The sequence below is a fragment of the Crotalus tigris genome, unplaced genomic scaffold (assembly GCF_016545835.1).
Source record: "Crotalus tigris isolate CLP2741 ecotype Arizona unplaced genomic scaffold, ASM1654583v1 scf7180000019642.961951, whole genome shotgun sequence".
Lineage (NCBI taxonomy): Eukaryota > Metazoa > Chordata > Lepidosauria > Squamata > Viperidae > Crotalus > Crotalus tigris.
The window spans coordinates 824,389-845,967 of record NW_024097636.1 but is presented as its reverse complement, the minus strand read 5'-3'; the positions used below and the strand labels follow the sequence as shown (position 1 = coordinate 845,967).

Genomic DNA, 21,579 nt, shown 5'->3' with positions numbered 1-21,579 from the left:
AGTAAACTATTTAAATCAGTGGGATGGAAACTTTCTCAGAACACTCTCTTTAAACATACAGTACATTTCAAGAGGACAGTAATACTTTGCCTACAGCAAAAATGTCTGTAAATCTCATATACGTTCCTACTTTTGTTCACTAATTTTCTTCTCAGCCTGGATATCCTCCTTCTGAATTCGATCTGTTTCTTCTCAGTTCTCTAAACCTTCCCCTCCTGATCCACAGGATCACTCCCTCTCTGATGAAACTGCCAGTACAACTTCTAGATCTAAGCAAACTGCCTCTCTCCCCCTCCTCTTGTGCTTTTTTCCTTTATCTCTGACTGGCTCAAAATCGTCCTTACTCCCTTTCTCTTTGTTTGGCTTCCAAGTTAACTTCTTATTCTTTCCAACCATACCTCCAAGCTAAGCCTTTTCTTCTCCCTCCCCCCCCTGTGTGTGTGTGTGTGTGTGTGTGTGTGTGTGTATGTGTTTGTGACTGTCTCTCTGTCTATGGACTCCTGTCTATGCCTGAGACTACACTCATAGTTTCAAAGTCTTTTCAACATAAAGGAATATATATAGCTCAGGGCAGAACTGTGGGATCCTTGGTGCTATTGAGTGTGGGATTTGCTCCCTGTTTACATACACTAGCTTATCCTGCCACTTAGTGTGTGTGTGTGTGTGTGTGTGTGTGTGTGTGTGTGTATTTTCTCCTTGATAGTTCTTTAATTAGGGTACTGTTTTCTGCTTGATTATTTGTCTGTTGTTAATCTCTACTTATCTAGGTGTTGGTTGTTGAAGAGAATGTGTTCTGATCTTTTGTTCCCTTCTTAGCTTTTTTATTGTCTCTTTTGAATGGTGTGTAAATGTGGTTTATCTCTAAGTTCTATTGATGGCTGATTTATCTGAATGCCAAGCTTTTATATCAGTCTTTTATACCTTACATAAAAAAGACTTATCAAAGCCTTTTATATCTCCCTAATTGAAAAGTTTCATTCCCTACAGGTGTCCAGTTCTGACTTCTTTATTGATTTTGCTCCCTCTGACAAGTAGATGCCCCTCTTTCTCACTATGTAGCTTAGCATCCTCAAAGACCCCATTCCACTTACAGGCTGTGGAATCAGATCCCTCATGTTAACTTTCTTACTTCTCCTGGCAAAATTCTGCCAGTTTGCACCATAATTTGGCTTCTTTATTTATTTCTCTACTTTGCTGCAACCAGCTGGACTATATTGGCATTAAAACAGCTTTTAAAAATTAAGATGAGAGCCTTGCAAAGAAGATTGGGTGATTTTGCTAAACTAAGAACCTCACTATCTTTTCAATACCAATGTTACACTACCCTATATTTTTCTTTCTTATTGCAATACAATTATATGTAAGATTTTTAAATATACTAATATAAAAATTATATCCCTGTGAAATTACTGTACTTAAGAAACTGACTAATTTGAAATGCAAAGAGACTCTAAAGGTGTAATAGTGTTGGTGAGAGCTGGTTTCTATAAAGGAAAGTCAATTTTTGAATTTCCTTCAGTCTCAATAATTGTCCCAACTCTTTGTGATTTTAGTTTTGAGTGTCCCCCAATTACCTTGTCTCTTGCTGGCTTGTGATAATATATGGAAAGCCAGAGATTCACAAAGAATCTAAATCCTAGGATTTAAGAGTTTGAACAATATTCAACTAGTAAATCTTGTAAATTAACCTGTGTGCCTCCATCTGCCCAAGATGCAACTTGACCTTCATCCAGCCAATTACTTTTTAATGTAAGTGAAGGTGAAAATCATCTGAGACTGATATTAAATTTTATTCCAGACTGTTAAAATCAGAAAAACTAATTTATTCTCAAATAAAGCCATTTATAGTACGTAGAAATATACATGTAATTAAATGTTAAATATGCCACAATACTCAAAAGTTTTGGGTGGAGAGATAAACTGAAACAGACAGATAAAGGTAATTCTCTCCTTTGTTGAACTCAATTTGGTGAATAGATGTCCATGTTCACGTGATTTACATGGCAATAAGGTAGAGAAGATTTAGTCACTGTCCTCTTCTGGGATTCTTTTGTTTCTTTGTTTTACTTCCCAGTTTACTGGACAAGCTGGGATTTCTGAGCTGTCCCTCCCCACCCCCACCCCCACCTCCAATTATTAACTAGGGCCAACCTAGTTTTTATTTGATTATACTGTGGCTTACATTCCACCTTCCTGAAATGTTATTCAATGAAAACTACTATAGAAAATTAATTATATTATTTATTTCTACTTTTGTATTGCTGTCCACAAATGGGTTATATTCACTCATTGAAGATGCTCTTGTTAGTAAATTGGCATAGAAATAGGAGAAACAGAAAAAAATAGGATCCCCCCCAATTGAAACTAACATCTGCAAGAATGACAAATTAAGAGAAATAAGTCTGATACATTTTCACATTCCTAAATGAGACTGATCACTAAAAAAATACATAGGTATTTTCCTGGACATTGTTCAGAAATGGTGTAGGGTCTCCTGCTTGGGCTGGGGGTTGGACTAGATGACCTACAAGGTCCCTTCCAACTCTTGTTATTCTATTATTTAATCTCATCATATTCTTCCCCTTATAGCATTCCATGATTCAAGCGGGAATGTGCAATTATTTTCTTATAGTGAAAATCTGTTTCCTTATGTGTTCACTCACTAAGCTTCAAATGAGAAAGTTAAAAGTGAGCATTGTTAATGTTACCTAGTTTGGTAATGAAATGTTCTCAAGAAAACAACCAAGCTCAAAGAGCACTAAGGACTCCACCGTTCAACTCTGAGCTACAAATACCCTCTTCTATGGGAAAGAACAGCTCAAATTTTCTTTCCCTTACAGGAAACCCCAGTCTCTAAATGGGTCTAGCACACAAACTCTATCATATGATGAAAAAGTGGATAAAAAAGGATGTCATTTGTGTAGTAATAACCAGCAGAAAACATTAACAGGCTTTAAAACAAGCCATTGCACATCAGTGCATTTTTATGTCACTTGTCATGGTGTAAATCAATTAAATTGTTTCTGAAAAATAAACAGTTCATTAGTAGATTGTCAATTAAAAATCCTTGGGAGATATGGTGTCACATCAGCATGGAAAAATTATCATCTTTGAGAAGTTTTTGCTACTGGAAGATACAATATAGTAAATAATGTGATATGCAGTTGGTCTTGATCGATTCTTTCTTACCATTCCATTTGTTTCTCCAAGACTAGTGAACTGGACTTTGTTTTTGTCGTAGTGGTTGAATCCAAATGTTCTTCTGGGTGGGCTTCTGGTTAGAGATGATGCGGGCAGAAATGAATAGCAGAATACAAACAGATGCGCCTCTCCAGAGGATGTTCTTTAATTGCTTCCACGACTACAAATCTGAAGTTGGCATTTACAGCAAATGTTCACTTGCATCTTTAAAGCTGGCACTAATTGAAGACTGATGTGGGCAAAGTTGTTACTTCTGTTTTCTATCCATTTTACATTTTCCTATTTTTAAGTTCATTTCATCTTCTTTCCATTTAAGTTTGAGAGATTGTTTTTTTAAAATATTATCTTATATATTTTGCACCCAGTTTTGTGCTCATAATGCTGCTAATGCCAAAGGATGAAAAGGTGTTGTGACTTGGAGAGACTATAAATTTAGATGTTAACCATTGGTCTATAATGTCAACAAGAACCTTATCGTAATCCTTGGCTACAAGAGTAAATGATTGCAAAGGCGTATTAATAATGACTTACTACAATGTTATTAAATGAATAATTTTTTTCAAGTGCTACTTAAAGTCTATTTAAACAGGAACAAAAGGTGATTATTTCCTACTTTGGGTTTAATTTTTAATGATGTACAAATATATACATGTCATGAAATGTGGATTCTAAACAAGCTGGTTTTTTTTTCATTCGATTACGGTCATTTAATACAATCTAAACTCTGTAAGAACTTAAGACACACTTGTTTGGCATTGCCGTATCTTTTACTGGTCTCGAAGAAAGGATATTAGACCATAAATAGCTTTTGCTCTTCTATTGATTTTTTTGAGTAGGTTCTCTGATATAAACTACTTTCTTAATTTAAGTGTTTAATGGCAGAGCTGAAATGTCTGGCTAGGCCCACACATGAAATACTTGCTTCATTGTTCAAAGACAAAGACTAGTCTAACCATGATTATAGAGTGATTTAATTAAAGAAGCAAATAAATCTTTAGCCTTTCTCTGACATTGCCTACCTTGCTCTGTCTCTTCAACTGATCTAATAGAAAAGCAGCATTAAACTGTCTAGAGCAAAGAGTAATGGATTGCAACTTTCCTTTTGAAGAGAGTACATACAAACATTCTACTCCAAGCATTAAATGGATCCCCAGAACATACTCATTCTACTATCACTTACTGGGGCTACATGTATTTATAGGTTTGGATGGATTCCTGCCTGGTTTCACATGTGTTCCACATTATTAAATGTATAATTTTAGTAATGGAATTGGTGTTGAATTGTGGAACTAGAAATGCCTGTTTTTCCACTTAATGGACATGTTTTGGTATAAAATATCAGAACGTATATTCAAAAATCCCCATACCAAAATTTGTCTAGTACTTTATTGCACATTTTAAAAACATGATCAAAAAGGATAAATGAAATAAAGTTTCACCAGGAAAAAATTAAGGCCATTTTTACAACAGTATTCTAAGGCCAAAAATTCTGAATTAATCAAAAAATACAATTCGGGGGGGGGGGGGAAGAAAGATAGAGAAAGAGAGTCTGTTTTTGGATCCTGTAAATAGAGTGACAGACGTGCCTTCGCATGCAAAGGGATTACTGTATGGAAGTTTCTCAAGAAAAGAAATTGAGGTTTCAGCCAGAGGTCCCTGGGAGGGTACTATGAATGCTAGTCCACAAGTGTCTGTAAGAAGCCAGAGTGGCGTCATAGTTTTATAAACTTATTTCCCTTTCACTCTCCAAACTTCCACTAAGGCTAAGCCTGTTAGCGGATTCTATCTCAGTCAGATGAAGTAAGGAATGCGTTTGTTGGCATTGGATTAAATTACAGGTAACCTATCTGATGCTAAAGGGCATCATTGTGTCCAAAGAGTGAGTGCTGGTTGGTGTATACCATTATTCCTGTCATTCATGACTTTTACTATTTAAAAGATTCCCTTAATTCGAAATAAATAAATGGGGAATATGTTATAGAGTAATTACCAGCATCATCTTTATTCTCAACAAAGCCTGTATGGGATTCCTTAAGCATAATAAAGGTGGGATATAAATAAGTAAATAAATAAAATAAAAATAAATTTCCAGAATGTAGGAAGATTAGGTGGCTGCATCCCAGGGTTTGGCTTAGAAGGATGCATTCTTGCCAAACAAACAGGCAAGCAGCAGCAAAAGGAGAGCTGCTAGGGAGATCCTTGGGAGTTAAAAGGGTGGGGCAGCTTTTCTCCAAAGTTCTTTCCAGTGCATTGATATTTTGGGACTGATTACACCTTCTATGGCTGCCATTTTGCAAGAGTGCCACCAACTAAAAAAGCTTTAGTAGACAATATTTATACTATAAATTTTCACCAGAGAGAAGAGCTGATCAGTTGCTGAATTTTCCTCATATCTTTAAAGTCTGCTGGCAGCATCTGGGGAAATGGTTGCTCTTTGCTGGTACTATATTTGAGCTATGATGTATCATCAAACAGCAAAATTTCTGTGTTAGCCATCTTACAACATGCTGCGCAATGCCTCAACTGTGGAAAGGCTGTGTAATCCCACCATAGCCATCTCCACAAATTAAACACAAAATGGTGTGCTTAAGCTCAAGAAGAAACCACTACTCCCACCCTCCCAAAACAACCCTTTCAGACAGTTATCTGGGGCTCTGAACTTCTATTCCATCTTTCTCTAGGATCTAGTCCTGTTTATCAAGGTGACAAGGTGGCATGCAACAATATCAAATCTAATATGGAAATAAATCCAATACGTATACTAACTGTATTTACATCCCCACTTGTGTTTACAAATGCTAAATTGACAGACTTACCAAATGCACTTCACTTATGATTAAGCTGTTTACATGCACTGATATAAAAGAAAAAAATGACAATATTGTTGAGAAAACATATACTATTAGAAGAGAAAGGAATGCCATACATCAGTACCAAGGGAAATGTGGGAACAGAAGAGATGAAATCTACTTCAGCTGAAGTTATTCTCTCCCATCACATCCAAAAGGTAATTTTGGCCTGCAGTACAGAGAAACAAATATGAAGTAATCAACCTTAGGAGATGAAAATTATTCATTTTAAAATTGCCATGTGCTTAAAAGTAGACACAAAAAAATGATCGCATTGAAAAATATATAGATACAAATACAGGTATCATTAAGAGAATTTTAAAAGTCTTTAAACTGAAGATGATAATCAGTTTGGTGTAGTGATTTAAGGCAGGGGTCCCCAACCCCTGATCTATGGTATGGTGCTTGGCTGCAGCCCCTTGGGAACCGGGCCATGCAAGTGGTGGGCAAATGCACAAGCGCATGAAGCTGCATTTGTGCAAGCGGCATGCTCAAAGCCATCCCCTCTGCCCTCCCCCCGCTGCCACTGTTGCCACCACCAATCCAAAGAGCTGGAAAGGTTGGGGACTGCTGATTTAAGACGCCTCATTACAAACCCGAAAACCATGAGTTCTAGCTGGGTGACTTTGAGCCAGTCACATTACCTTAGCCCTAGGAAGTAGGCAATAGCAAACCATTTCTGAAAATCTTAAGAAACTACCCAGACTTGTCCAAGTCGTTGCCAGGAACCAAGAATGACTAAAAAGCACCAAAACAACAGCAAAATGCTAAACTTGCTTTTGTACTATTAACTTACATTCTACCTTTATGAAATTAATACATTTCACAAATAAATGGGAAGTGGTAATTTAGTGAGATGGCAGCATTGCCTTTAATGATAGCTCTCTTTGCTATTCTGTTACTAGAAATCCCAACTAATTTTGGTTTTTTGGTTTTTTTTGTTCTAGGCCACTCAGACTCATGTTCTGTGAGATAGGCAGCTATATGAATTATATATATATATATATTATTGAATATATATCGAATAGTGCCAAGAGATCAAGAAGAGCAAGGATATATATATGTGTGTACACACATATATCTATGTGTGTGTGTGTGTGTGTGTGTGTGTGTGTGTGTGTGTGTGTATGTGTGTGGGTGTGGGTGTGGGTATGGGTGTATACACACACATATACATACTGTATATACAGATATACATATATTTGGCACTATTCGATATCTTTTGGGCTAACTTAGGGAGTTGGCGGTGGGTGGCACAGTTCTCTGCCAGTTCAACTCCTTCTTCCCAGGCTGGTCTCAATCAGTGAGTGATTGGTCTAGCTCATAGCACTTGCTTTGTTGAGTGCTAAAGGGTGCAGTGCTTTCTCCACTCCTTTTTAACATCTACATGAAATCGCTGTGTGAGATTATCTGTCACCATGATATGACGTATCCCCAGTATATGAAGTATACCCAGTTATATATCTCCATTGTAGGTGAAGTGAGTGATGCCATGGACATTCTTTTTCAGTGCCTAGAGACTGCGGGCTCCTGGATGGGCAGCAATCAACTTCAGCTGAACCTGGTAAGAAGGGTGGCTGTGAGTGGGCCCCTCAACTTGATCTTGGATGGGTTGCACTACCCAAGACAAACCTAGTGTGTAATCTGGGGTTCCTTTTGGATTCATGGTTTCTGCTTCAAGAGTATATAGTGGCCATAACTAGGAAGCCTTTGCTCAACTTCATACTGTGCACCAGTTATGCCTTTTCTTGGATAGGGAGGCTTTTATTTATTGCACAAATATTTGGAGGGGTGTGGGTGTGTGGATGGCAGGCGGTGGGGGCCATCTTTCACATCATGGATGCTATAATAGAGAAAAATGTTTCTAACCACAATTAAATTTGTGTCACTAATTATGATAGGCAGGAAAGAATTTAAGGCTTGAGTAGACCTACAGAAAAGCAAATAATTATCAGATATCTTCTTTCTGGGCTGAACACCATAAATGGACATAAATCAATTAACTTGATAATTAATTGGCAACCAGAGCAGATTTTTCAACTCAAAACTAACCCAAGCCATTTTGACCCCTAAAGCAGAATGTCCACCATGAAAAAAATTAAATCCAGTTAGAAGCCACAAGCAAAGACTTTAAATAGTGGTAACTTAAACTATGGTAAATTGCAAAGAAGAAAGGGAAACACGAAGACACGTCCATGGATCTTTATTTAAATTAGAGTCTAGTTTGTTGTAAATCCCCAGCTCATTTGCCACATTTTTCTGCGCTGGTTTATATAATTTCTGACCTCTTAAGGATAGAATACAAATTCCTATTCTAGATGCCTCCATTATCAGATGTGGAGTGAAACTTCAAATATTTTCATCTTATGTATGGTAAAGGTCTGATTATAAAGTAAGATATTTATCTCAATACAATGTCTTTAATAACATTTTATTTTTTAACTCTTCTAACTTTGGGATTTGTGGTTTGAGTGGATATTCAATTGAGAGGGTCTTTGATATACCTAAATAATTCCATAATATCCCAGACACAGTCTATTTAAGTTAATTATTAATACTATACACAGTATAGTTATTAAACACTATTAAATGGTGTTACTTACCATTTCTAATCTCCCTTTTTCCTCATTTGCTCCTCAAAGAAATCATTGCACGCAACAGTCAAAGCAGCAACCAGAACCACAAATTCATTAAAATCCACTTCATTATCTCTGTTAATATCAAGATCATGCATGATCTTATCAACCAGCTGGGGATCCTTTTGACACTATGAAAGCAAAAAAAAAAAAAAAAAGCATACAAAATTGTTCGAGGCCTGGGATTTGCATTAGAGATTTCTTTTTAGTTCCTTGAGGCTATGTACTATATATGCTTTTCTCTAGAAGCCGTAGGGAATTTTTATATGAACAGTGACATTTGCCATTGTCACAACAGCGTCTGCAGCCTGTGTTTGTCTCAGTAGATGTCCCCAGTTTTAATATGCATACATGTTATTTTTAATCTTTCCAACACTTTATTATCAAGAGATGAGGAAAGCCCCCCAATCTTTTGGCCTTCTGCAAAGGGGCCAAAACTTGGCTGTGTAGTCTTGCGTGGAGGACACAGGGACGCACACACTATGGGGTGGGCTGACTGGCCCCATCAGAAACCTTTCCCCCACCATACTAACAACTTCTAATTCACCATTTTGGAATTCTTCATCTTTTGAAATGTTTATAATGTTGTATAATTTTAATTTTTTTAATGCTAAATTATTCTGATTTTAATATTTAATTTTACTGATTATATTGTACATCGCCCACTCTATTAAGGAATATAATAAACAAACAAATAAACAACATAAATAAATAAATAAATAAACAAACAAACAAATAAAATGTTTCTCCTACTTCTATCATTTAGTTAAATGAATTAAACCTCTAGAATGATGCAGCCCTGTACATTTTGTGTCATCAGCCTTTTCACTGCAGCCGCTCTTTCTTCTCTAAAACTTTAACTGGGGTTCTGGTGTCTAAAATGTTGCCCGCCCTGTGTTAAAGTCATAACATGCAGGATTGTGATTTTGTTTTTAGCACATAATGTGAAGGGGCAATTCTGATCAATGCCACTGAGCGCAGGTAGGAAGGATAAAATTCCCACTACCCCTCACCTCTTGATTCATGAAATCCCCACAGGTATACACATAGGATCCAGGTTTAAAAACAAATGTTATTAAAATAAATGATTTTGTTGATTTCCCCCACTCTTTTTAAACAACCTCTCTTCTCTGGGAGAGCATTGTGCAAAAAAAAAATGTCTAGAGAAGAAGGTTGATCTTCCCAAGCTGGTCATATTGGTCATAATTAGACCCTGTATATTTAAACGCTTTAAAAGATATCAAAGAGCAGTTGCTCACTAGGGTATGACTTAACTTTATAATCTAGTTAAGATCAAAGAAAGGAAAATTGAAGCTCACAGCGCAGGTGGGCTTGTCCTGAACCTAAATATAGCATACAGTTTATTACTTTTGCCTGTAAAAGCCAATTTAAAGTCTGAGAAATCACCCACTCAGGAAATATCTTAGTAAGTTGTTACATAGGACAAAAAAAAAATCCAATCCAAGAAAAGTGATGATTGATTTTTTTTTATTCTTCTTTCTGCTTTTATAGGGCTGCAAATTTTTAAGATGACATTTTTTTCTTAGAATAAATAGGCTACAGGTGCCTGTTGTAGATGACATTTGTCTCCTTCTTCATCTCTGTAGAACAATGTTAGTAAAATACTACTTAGGAACAAATAGAGCAGCAAAAACCATATTCTCCCCAGAAATGTATTCTGTAATGCAGTGGCCCTTAACCTTTCCAGCTCAGCGGATTGGCCGTGGCAGGGGGTGGAGGCAGTGGTGGTGGGGAGAGAGGGCATGGTTTCACATACAGGCATGCATCACTTTCACATGCACTCGCCCACCACTTCTGTGGTCTGGTTCCTAATGGGCTGCTACACAGCACTGGACCGTAGACTGGGTGTTGGGGACCCCTGCTGTAGTCGGAGCTTTTCTTGGCAGTCGCTTTGTTTAGCACAGATAGGAAATTATATTTAGAGCCTATACATTTTCTAATCAATTTGTGATCATAAGTTACCCAAGTTGTGTTTTGAAGAGCAGTTGTACCTTATGCTTCAGCTTCCCAACTTTCAAAAGTTATCTCACAATATGGATTCTCCATTCAATTCCCAGGCCAATCCAATCTAAAGGCCAAGGAAGCTTTCAAACAAAGAGTCATTGATGCCCAAGATGATATTGCATCATTTAAATATGTTCAATGACTCAGCATAAGTTAACCTCCCCGTTAGAAAAATATTTAACAACTTATATCATATGTCTCAATATCTCAGAAGAGCTTTTCTAGAGCTCATTTTGAAGAATTGGAGTTCCATGGTAAGACATGGTAGATTTCGTGGAGTTCCATTTGAAGAATGACTGTATTTGTGGAGCACCAGCCACTGAAGTCATTGGGCATATTCTTTTTGGCTGCAAACTTTATTTGGCAGAAAGGGCTAGTTATTTAGATTCTTATTTAAAAACTAAAAAATATTGGGGAACTTACTTTTTGCAGGGAATGAACCTGCATTTCATTAGTAAGACCGCACTTTTTATATCAAAGGCTATTTCGAAGAGGACGGAATATTTACTTCAGATGGAGTTAATTGCAAGGGTGAGGACTTCCTATGAACATGTCCTATTGTTTTCTTTGTATATATTGGTATTTCTATATTTCTATTAATTTTATATTTTTAATGTGCTCAAATGACTAAATCGATAAAGTTTCTAGTGTATTCTGTGAATGAAATGGCATATTGATTTTAGCTGTTGTTCATTGGCCTATTCTTGGGTCATCTTTGATAATACTTTACATCTATTTCTTTTGAAATTCAGATGCAATTTTGTAAATGTATGGAACAGCTCTGGGCTTTTTTTAAATGTATGGAACAAGCAGTGTGATATAAGGAGTACAAAAGGAGGACAGTTAGGTAAAATACAGTTGAGGAATTATATTTTTGAAAATTGTACTTCTTTTGAAGGCATGTCTGGCTAATTATATTTTTATCTTTAAGAAGAGAAAAAGGTATGTTGGAGAGATAAAATGCACATCAATAGCTAAGGTATGACATCATGTGGAGAAGCCATCAGAAACTGTTGGTAGTTTACCTTAGAAAAAAGCTTTGGAAAGATGTTAAGTTCTCAGAGACTTGGTAGTCATTATTACACCAAATACCTCTTTCATTTGAGATATGTTTGCATTCCTAGCAACTAATAAGATAAAGACCTGGGAAATAATATGATGTTTAAGATGTCCACAATTGAATTTAGATTTGGAAGAAAAGGAGGAAGGATGGGAGGAAACTTCAAAAATTGCTTTTAGGCCAGCAAGGGCAACTGGAAATACATTGGAAAACAACAGTGCCTATAGAACATGATGGGGGAGTAAAAGGAATTTAAAATGGAGAAATGTTAAATAGGAAGAAAAGTACAGGTAACAATCCCCTGCCACTTTTGCTACAGCTCATTTAATAAATAATTCTATCTATCTATCTATCTATCTGTCTGTCTGTCTGTCTGTCTGTCTGTCTATCTATCTATCTATCTATCTATCTATTGTGTTTCCCCCAAAATAAGACCCAACTGGAAAATAAGCCCTAGCATGATTTTTCAGGACTCTTGTAATATAAGCCCCACCCCAAAAATAAGCCCCAGTTAAAATCATCAGCCAGATAGATGCATTTAGTACAGTTTTTCCCCAGAATAAGACCTAACCAGAAAATAAGCCTTAATGCGTCTTTTGGAGGAAAAATTAAATATAAGACCTGGTCTTATTTTTGGAAAACATGGGTATCTATCTACATACATACACACACACACACACACACAGAGAGAGAGAGAGAGAGAGAGAGAGAGAGAGAGAGAGAGAGAGAGAGAGAGATTTAATTGTCAGTTTTGAATGACTCATGTTAAATAAATAAATAAATTTGGCATTGGTATACAAGCCATTATCAATTTATCAGTATCAAGATATTGAATCATTGGGGCTTCAAAAAAAAATTGCAACTAACTAACCTTAGTGTTCATTTCTGTTTGGAATAATTTATCTGCAAACAATTCAGGAAAACAGATTGTTTTCATTTAAATAAATATTTATTAAACTAATGGCCTTCAGACTAAACAATCAATTTCTTAAATCTCTACATGTGGCATAGGTCTATGAGCTGTACTTTCCCATATTGATCTTGAATCACCTGAATTGTATCTTGTGACCACTTTACAAAATCAACCCAGTTGCCTTCAATCCCATCTTTAGCAACAGTGAAGGTTACAGCCACCTGCTTTGTTCCTCTTGAGGATCCACCAAGTGTAACTGGTGGTAATTAAATATCACTATGCTTTGTTGTAATGTCAATTACAGAATCAATGCCACCACATTCTTTTATATGATTGCTCAGAAGCCTCCAAATCAACAAAAATCTCATTAGAATCCACCAAAATCCAGTGAGATGTTATTGAGCTCTCATAATTTTTCAGATGTCTCAATTGAGTTCTTGCACAATTTTGACATTCTTGCAGAAGACCATTAAAATTTCATAAGATTTCAAGAGTCTTAAGAACTCATAAAGAACTTTAAGAACTGTTATATTTTTCAAGGCTTGAAATGCCTCATGTAACTATAGTTGATCTCTGTTTTTTTTTTAATTGTAACAGTTCTTTTAAACACATGACATAAAAGACATCAACTTTTTATGTCATCAGCATAGCAAAGTTATTTCATCAATTCCACTGAGAAACCAATTGCCTTTAGTGGTCTCAATAAGATTCCTGAACTATTCGCCCCAGAATAAGAAGTATAAGAAGGCTCTGGAGCTTGTTTTTTTTTTGTCTCTTTTGAGATCTAAGAATGGCCAGCATATGAATTCACAAATGTGTTTGGCCAGTACTCCTGGAAATAAAAGGTGGACTATTGTAGATGATCTTTTTTTTTTATTATTAGAAAGTTTTATAAATTTTACAGAAAATAAAAGACAATACAGAAACAAAAAACAACATATACAAATAAAAAACAAACATTACCCAACAAAACCCCCCTTCCCCCACCCCTACCCAACCCCCCCCTTCCCCCCCCCCAGGGCCTCCCAGAGCAGAATATAGGCTTAATTAGAAAAAAAAGTTAAAAAATTTTATATTTATAAAAAAAGAGAATATAAAATAGAAAATATATATATATATAAAGTTAAAAATTATGAAAAAACTATATAGTATTGTAGATGATCTTGATAAAATCCAGTTTATTTCTATCTGAATTTTAAAAGTATGTTCACAGATCTTACTCTGATCAGCTTTGTACAGTGAAATACAGATTGATGGCTGTTTGGGATTGGATTTTTTTGCATTATACATCTCCAAGTTTAAGACAATATTGCTCCTAGAATCTACTGCATTGGCATTTAGTCCTAGCAAATACTTTATTTTTCCAATCCTCTTAATGGTATTCATATTTGTTCTGAAATTATGAATTTTAATTCATTTTAAAGAAATTTCTTAAAAGTTTATTTTCTTCTATGTTGTTATCTAATTAATATTGTATTAAGCATAATCTTCTTCTATAATACTTCCAATTCATGGTAAGTTTTAATATTAAGATTAAGTAATGCCATTTTGTTACTGAGCTTTATCCAAACTGGTAGCACATTACACAAGCAGGATCTTAACCTATGATTTCCCCATTCCCAAATCAAAAAGATGATAATTGTGCTTTCCATAATAATGAAACCAAGATGCCAGGCTATATAGTTTTAAGAGCTAATTCTCTTGGAAGTGGCATAAGATTGCATGTCTATAATGTATAAACTGTTGCAGAAAATGTCTGATTACTTATCTGGAAGACAAATGTTTTTCAAGCATCAACTAATAGCTATTCCTCCTCCCCAATTTTTATTTATAATATTGTAAATAATCAACAGAATATACTGAAGAAGAATTTGTTCTTACCGCAAGGAAATCAGTAAGTTCGCTGGTGAGAAGTTGTTTGAGTTCTCCTTTATTGAGTTTGTATTTGTCCCCTTCTTTTGCAGAGTAATGATGAAAGACTCTGATTAAGGTATCCATTGCACCCTCCAGTTGTGACGGCATACTGCAAAAGGATTAGATGCTAATGGCCAGCTTTCACAAATGCTCCAAAAAGGCAATTATTCCCTTTTATGCAAACAAATAAACACCCTGCTCATCAGAAATTCATTAGCATAGCATCCAACCTCTCTGTTGCTTTGATCAAGAGCACACAGTTGTTCTTTACCATGCTAAGTTAGGAGAACAGTTTCTAAAGATGAATCCTGGAAGATACGTTCATGCATTGGGCTCCTCAAATAGGGCAAAGCAGGCTACAGAATCAAAAGTCCCTAAAACAAATAGGACTCCCATCTCCTCTCAAAACTGGGAGTAAATTGTCATTTTCAATGGAAGAAAACAGGGATACAAATGTCTACAGGTTGTCAAATGACCACATTACTAAATCAATGCATCACTTGTTTTTGTTCTGATTAAACCATTTTTGGAGCATCAGCCCCAAAAATGAAACCCAGGGATAAAGAAAGGAAAAGTTTAAATACAACATTCAGGAGTTTTCCTTCCTACCTGTTTCAGATAAAGCAGTTCCAAACAAGTACTATCTCCAGCAGGTACTGTATAGATTCTCTTTGGTTTTATCCTGAAAGTCCCACCCAACCTCTTCTATTTCCCAGAGCTTCTAGAAGGAAATCACCAATGACAAAAAGCCCCAACTCTCAACTTTCGCTTTATTTGTGACTGCTTGTTAACTGTCAACAGGTGTTGGTATCTTTCCCCTGGAGTCCTTCCATAGGCTGATTGGCTTCCCTGAGCACTACGTTAGGAGCTGAGAGCAGAAAGCCTAGCAGTTCATTAAGCTACAGAAGTCGGAAATCCAATTAAGTTGCTAGGAAGCCAGCCCCTTGGGGAAACACAGGAACTGCAATACTGAACAAGAGGATACAATGAATTCTCTTATTATTTATGGAATTTATTTCCCACCCTTTCCCAAGAGCCTGAGGACAGCATGCGTAATCAATCCCTGTAAATTTCTTTCCACATAGTTGCATCTACTTTGGGACAACAATGGTTCCATATGGGCTTTGCAAAAGGTGTTAGGAGAGGTGAGAGACAGGCAAGGGGGAAATAAGCATGGCCACTAAGTTAAATAAAACATACTCTTCAAACTCTTCTCCCTAAATATGTTTAATACAAACTAAATTTACATCTTGGATGATACATTTGGTTTATAAGAGTCCTGCAGTATATGAGACTCTAGAAAGAGTACAGAGAAGAGCAACAAAGATGATTATTAGGAGACTGGAGGCTAAAACATATAAAGAATGGCTGCTGGAATTGGGTTTGTCTAGTTTAATAAAGAGAAGGATGAGGGGGACATGATAGCAGTGTTCCAATATCTCAGCGGCTGCCACAAAGAACAGGGAGTCAAGCTATTTTCCAAAGCACCTGAGGGCAGGACAAGAAGCAATGGATGGAAACTAATCAAGGAGAGAAGCAACCTAGAACTAAGGAGAAACTTCCTGGCAGTTAGAACAATTAACCAGTGGAATAACCTGCCTCCAGAAGCGGTGAATGATCCAACGCTAGAAGTTTTTAAGAAGAGACAGGACAGCCATTTGTCCAAAATGGTATAGGGTTACCTGCCTGAGCAGGGGATTGGACTTGATGACCTCCAAGGTCCCTTCCAACTTTTTATTATTATTATTATTATTATGGATCATCGCACAGTCAGTCAGATGTTCAGACTGGATTTGGCATTTTGTCTACCTATCGAGTCCTTACCCAGGACCTGGGATAGGCAGATGTGGATGTTTGATGGTATTACAGATATCGTCGCAGGATGGAAGCAGTTCCTAATAAGGCCGCCTTTTGCAATTGACTAATAGCGAATTTGTCAATGCCAATGGTGTTCAAGTGGTGCTCCAGTTGTTTTGGGATTGCACCCAAGGAGCCTATGACTATTGGTACTACCCTTGCTTGCTTTTGCCACAGTCTTTCTATTTCTATTTGTAGGTCTTTGTATTTTGTTATCTTCTCCAGTTCTTTCTCGTCTATTCTGCTGTCTCCAGGCACTGCCACGTCCACTATCCAGACTTTTTTGTCTTTCTTATCGACAATTGTTAAGTCTGGGGTGTTATGTTGCAGGTGCTTGTCTGTTTGAATTCTGAAGTCCCAGAGCAGTTTAATTTTATCATTTTCTATGACTTTCTCTATTTTATGATCCCACCAGCTTTTGCTTACAGGCAAATGATATTTTTTGCAGATCTTCCAATGCACCATTGTTGCTACTTTGTCATGCCGCTGCTTGTAATCAGTCTGTGCAATCTTCTTGCAACAGCTTACCAAGTGGTCCACTGTTTCTTCAGCTTCTTTGCATAGGCGGCACTTACTGTCTGTTGCTGTCTTCTCAATTTTGACTTTGTATACATTTGTCCTTAAGGCTTGGTCTTGTGCAGCCAGAATTAGTCCCTCGGTCTCTTTCTTCAATTTTCCTGCTCTTAGCCATTGCCAGGTTTTATTATTATCTGCTTTCCCAGCTATTTTTTTAATGTATTGGCCATGTAGTGCTTTGTCTTCCCATGCCTCTATTCTGTTCTTCATTTGGTCTTTCTTGTAGGCCAGTTTGGTCTCTCCAGTAGTTAGTAAGCCTTCCTGATATACTAATTTCAGTGCATCTTCATCATTGTTCTTCAGATATTCTTCCAAAGCCATTTTTTCTTCTTCAACCATCTGATGTACTTGTAGCATTCCACGCCCACCTATTTGCCTTGGTAGATAAAGTCTATCAATGTCACTGCGTGGATGAAGGGCATGATTCATTGTCATTATTTTTCTGGTCTGCCTATCCATTGCTTTTAGTTCTGCTTGAGTCCAGTCCACTATTCAGCTGTGTACCTAATGACTGGGATTGCCCAGGTGTTGATTGCCTTTATGGTATTTCCTCCATTGAGTTTGGACTTTAAGATCTTCTTCACTCTCTTGATGTATTCACCTCTAATCTTTTTCTTGACTTCAGTGTGCTTGATGTTGTCAGCTTGAAGGATACCCAAGTATTTGTAGTACTCTTCCTCATCCAGACTCTTAATGTTATTTTCGTGGGGCATCTTGATTCCTTCAGTTTTCACTATTTTTCCTTGTTTGATAGTAAGTGTGGCACATTTGTCCAAGCCAAACTCCATTACAATATCTTGGCTATATATACGGACAGTGTTGAGCAGCGATTCTATTTCAGATGATGTTTTTCCATACAGCTTCAGATCATCCATGTAAAGGAGGTGGGATAGTCTGGCAGATGTTTTTGATGTTTGATAGCCATGTCCTGAGTTATTCAGTATTGTTGACAGAGGAAACAGTGCAATAACAAATAGTAATGGTGATAATGAATCTCCTTGAAATATTCCTCTCTTGATATTAACCTCTCCCAGCTTCTCACCATTGATTTGCAACTGTGTCTTCCATTGTGCCATCGATCTTTGCACAAATTTTCTGATGTTTCTACTGACTCCTGTTATTTCTAGGCACTTTATTATCCAATCATGTGGCAGAGAGTCAAATGCCTTTTTGTAGTCAATCCATGCCACATTCAGGTTGGTCTTCCTTCTCTTGCAGTTTTCCAAGATCATTTTGTCTATTAGGAGTTGATCTTTTGTTCCTCTGCTATTGGGGCGGTTTCCTTTCTGCTCAGGTGGAAAGAGATTGTTTTCAACTAGATGCTGTTGTACTGCATCAGCTACCACACCAGTTAGTAATTTGAAAGTTGTTGGTAAGCAGGTAATTGGCCTGTAGTTGCCTGGTGTTGCCCCTTTTGCTGGATTTTTCATTATTAGGTAGGTTTTCCCAGTTGTTAGCCACTTTTCAATTTCTCCTCCTTGTAGTATATTGTTGAACTGCTTGGCAATGAGTGGGTGTATAACAGTTAGATGTTTCAACCAAAACCCATGCAGTTCATCTTCACCTGGTGCTGACCAATTTTTGATTTTCTTTGCTCTTTTTTCTACCATTTTTGTTGTTATTACTAGTTCTTTCATTTCAACTTCTGTTTTATTTGCATCCACCTCTTTTAACCAAGCCGCATCCTTGTTGTATTTCTTTGGGTTATCCCATATCTGCTTCCAGAACTGCACTGTTTCTTCCTTGTCAGGTACTGACTGATTCCTTGCAGATTATTATTATTATTATTATCGATCATCGCATAGTCAGCCAGATGTTCAGACTGGATTTGGCATTTTGTCTACCTATCGAGTCCTTACCCAGGACCTGGGATAGGCAGATGTGGATGTCTGATGGTATTACAGATATCGTCGCAGGATGGAAGTAGTTCCTAGTAAGGCTGCCTTTTGCAATTGACTAATAGCAAATTTGTCAATGCCAATGGTGTTCAAGTGGTGCTCCAGTTGTTTTGGGATTGCACCCAAGGAGCCTATTACTATTGGTACTATCCTTGCTTGCTTTTGCCACAGTCTTTCTATTTCTATTTGTAGGTCTTTGTATTTTGTTATCTTCTCCAGTTCTTTCTCTTCTATTCTGCTATCTCCAGGCACTGCCACGTCCACTATCCAGACTTTTTTGTCTTTCTTATCGACAATTGTTAAGTCTGGGGTGTTATGTTGCAGGTGCTTGTCTGTTTGAATTCTGAAGTCCCAGAACAGTTTAATTTTATCATTTTCTATGACTTTCTCTATTTTATGATCCCACCAGTTCTTGCTTACAGGCAAATGATATTTTTTGCAGATCTTCTAATGCACCATTGTTGCTACTGTGGACCTAATGACTGGAATTGCCCAGGTGTTGATTGCCTTTATGGTATTTCCTTCACTGAGTTTGGACTTTAAGATCTTCTTCACTCTCTCTAATCTTTTTCTTGACTTCAGTGTGCTTGATGTTGTCAGCTTGAAGGATACCCATATATTTGTAGTAATCTTCCTCATCCAGACTCTTAATGTTATTTTCGTGGGGCATCTTGATTCCTTCAGTTTTCACTATTTTTCCTTGTTTGATAGTAAGTGTGGCACATTTGTCCAAGCCAAACTCCATTACAATATCTTGGCTATATATACGGACAGTGTTGAGCAGTGATTCTATTTCAGATGATGTTTTTCCATACAGCTTCAGATCATCCATGTAAAGGAGGTGGGATAGTCTGGCAGATGTTTTTGATGTTTGATAGCCATGTGCTGAATTATTCAGTATTGTTGACAGAGGAAACAGTGCAATAACAAATAGTAATGGTGACAATGAATCTCCTTGAAATATTCCTCTCTTGAAATTCACCTCTCCCAGTCTCTCACCATTGATCTGCAACTGTGTCTTCCATTGTGCCATCGATCTTTCCACAAATTTTCTGATGTTTCTACTGACTCCTGTTATTTCTAGGCACTTAATTATCCAGTCATGTGGCAGAAAGTCAAATGCCTTTTTGTAGTCAATCCATGCCACATTCAGGTTGGTCTTCCTTTTCTTGCAGTTTTCCAAGATCATTTTGTCTATTAGGAGTTGATCTTTTGTTCCTCTGCTATTGGGGCGGTTTCCTTTCTGCTCAGGTGGAAAGAGATTGTTTTCAACTAGATGCTGTTGTACTGATTATTATCAATCATCGCACAGTCAGCCAGATGTTCAGACTGGATTTGGCATTTTGTCTACCTATCGAGTCCTTTCCCAGGACCTGGGATAGGCAGATGTGGATGTTTGATGGTATTACAGGTATCGTCGCAGGATGGAAGCAGTTCCTAATAAGGCCGCCTTTTGCAATTGACTAATAGCGAATTTGTCAATGCCAATGGTGTTCAAGTGGTGCTCCAGTTGTTTTGGGATTGCACCCAAGGAGCCTATCACTATTGGTACTACCCTTGCTTGCTTTTGCCACAGTCTTTCTATTTCTATTTGTAGGTCTTTGTATTTTGTTATCTTCTCCAGTTCTTTCTCTTCTATTCTGCTGTCTCCAGGCACTGCCACATCCACTATCCAGACTTTTTTGTCTTTCTTATCGACAATTGTTAAGTCTGGGGTGTTATGTTGCAGGTGCTTGTCTGTTTGAATTCTGAAGTCCCAGAGCAGTTTAATTTTATCATTTTCTATGACTTTCTCTATTTTATGATCCCACCAGTTTTTGCTTACAGGCAAATGATATTTTTTGCAGATCTTCCAATGCACCATTGTTGCTACTTTGTCATGCCGCTGCTTGTAATCAGTTTGTGCAATCTTCTTGCAACAGCTTACCAAGTGGTCCACTGTTTCTTCAGCTTCTTTGCATAGGCGGCACTTACTGTCTGTTGCTGTCTTCTCAATTTTGACTTTGTATGCATTTGTCCTTAAGGCTTGGTCTTGTGCAGCCAGAATTAGTCCCTCGGTCTCTTTCTTCAATTTTCCTGCTCTTAGCCATTGCCAGGTTTTATTATTATCTGCTTTCCCAGCTATTTTTTTCATGTATTGGCCATGTAGTGCTTTGTCTTCCCATGCCTCTATTCTGTTCTTCATTTGGTCTTTCTTGTAGGCCAGTTTGGTCTCTCCAGTAGTTAGTAAGCCTTCCTGATATACTAATTTCAGTGCATCTTCATCATTGTTCTTCAGATATTCTTCCAAAGCCATTTTTTCTTCTTCAACCATCTGATGTACTTGTAGCATTCCACGCCCACCTATTTGCCTTGGTAGATAAAGTCTATCAATGTCACTGCGTGGATGAAGGGCATGATTCATTGTCATTATTTTTCTGGTCTGCCTATCCATTGCTTTTAGTTCTGCTTGAGTCCAGTCCACTATTCTAGCTGTGTACCTAATGACTGGGATTGCCCAGGTGTTGATTGCCTTTATGGTATTTCCTCCATTGAGTTTGGATTTTAAGATCTTCTTCACTCTCTTGATGTATTCACCTCTAATCTTTTTCTTGACTTCAGTGTGCTTGATGTTGTCAGCTTGAAGGATACCCAAGTATTTGTAGTACTC

General features: G+C 37.2%; 1 protein-coding gene across 2 annotated transcripts; it reads right to left on the bottom strand.

Annotated features, from left to right (window-relative positions):
* Window positions 1-4,569: 4,569 nt before the first annotated feature.
* S100Z (S100 calcium binding protein Z) lies at window positions 4,570-15,360 on the bottom strand. 2 transcript variants are annotated; one of them, XM_039364050.1, is made up of 4 exons: window positions 15,208-15,360; window positions 14,566-14,707; window positions 8,654-8,817; window positions 4,570-6,219 (listed from the first exon to the last, which is right to left on the bottom strand). In XM_039364050.1, the coding sequence occupies exons 2-3, from the start codon at window positions 14,704-14,706 to the stop codon at window positions 8,659-8,661; spliced, it is 300 nt and encodes a 99-aa protein (XP_039219984.1). In that variant the 5' UTR covers window position 14,707; window positions 15,208-15,360; the 3' UTR covers window positions 4,570-6,219; window positions 8,654-8,658. The 2 variants fall into 2 exon arrangements, with proteins under 2 accessions (XP_039219984.1, XP_039219985.1); XM_039364051.1 differs by having other exon boundaries at window positions 14,566-14,769; window positions 15,208-15,358.
* Between the last annotated feature and the right edge of the window lie 6,219 nt (window positions 15,361-21,579).

What these genes read in the sequence shown, in the direction of transcription:
- S100Z (XM_039364050.1), bottom strand. Translation starts at nt 14,706, where the DNA reads ATGCCGTCACAACTGGAGGGTGCAATGGATACCTTAATCAGAGTCTTT. An exon ending in AACTTACTGATTTCCTTGCG is followed by an intron (nt 8,818 to 14,565) that starts GTAAGAACAAAT and finishes TTGCTTTCATAG; the next exon opens with TGTCAAAAGGATCCCCAGCT.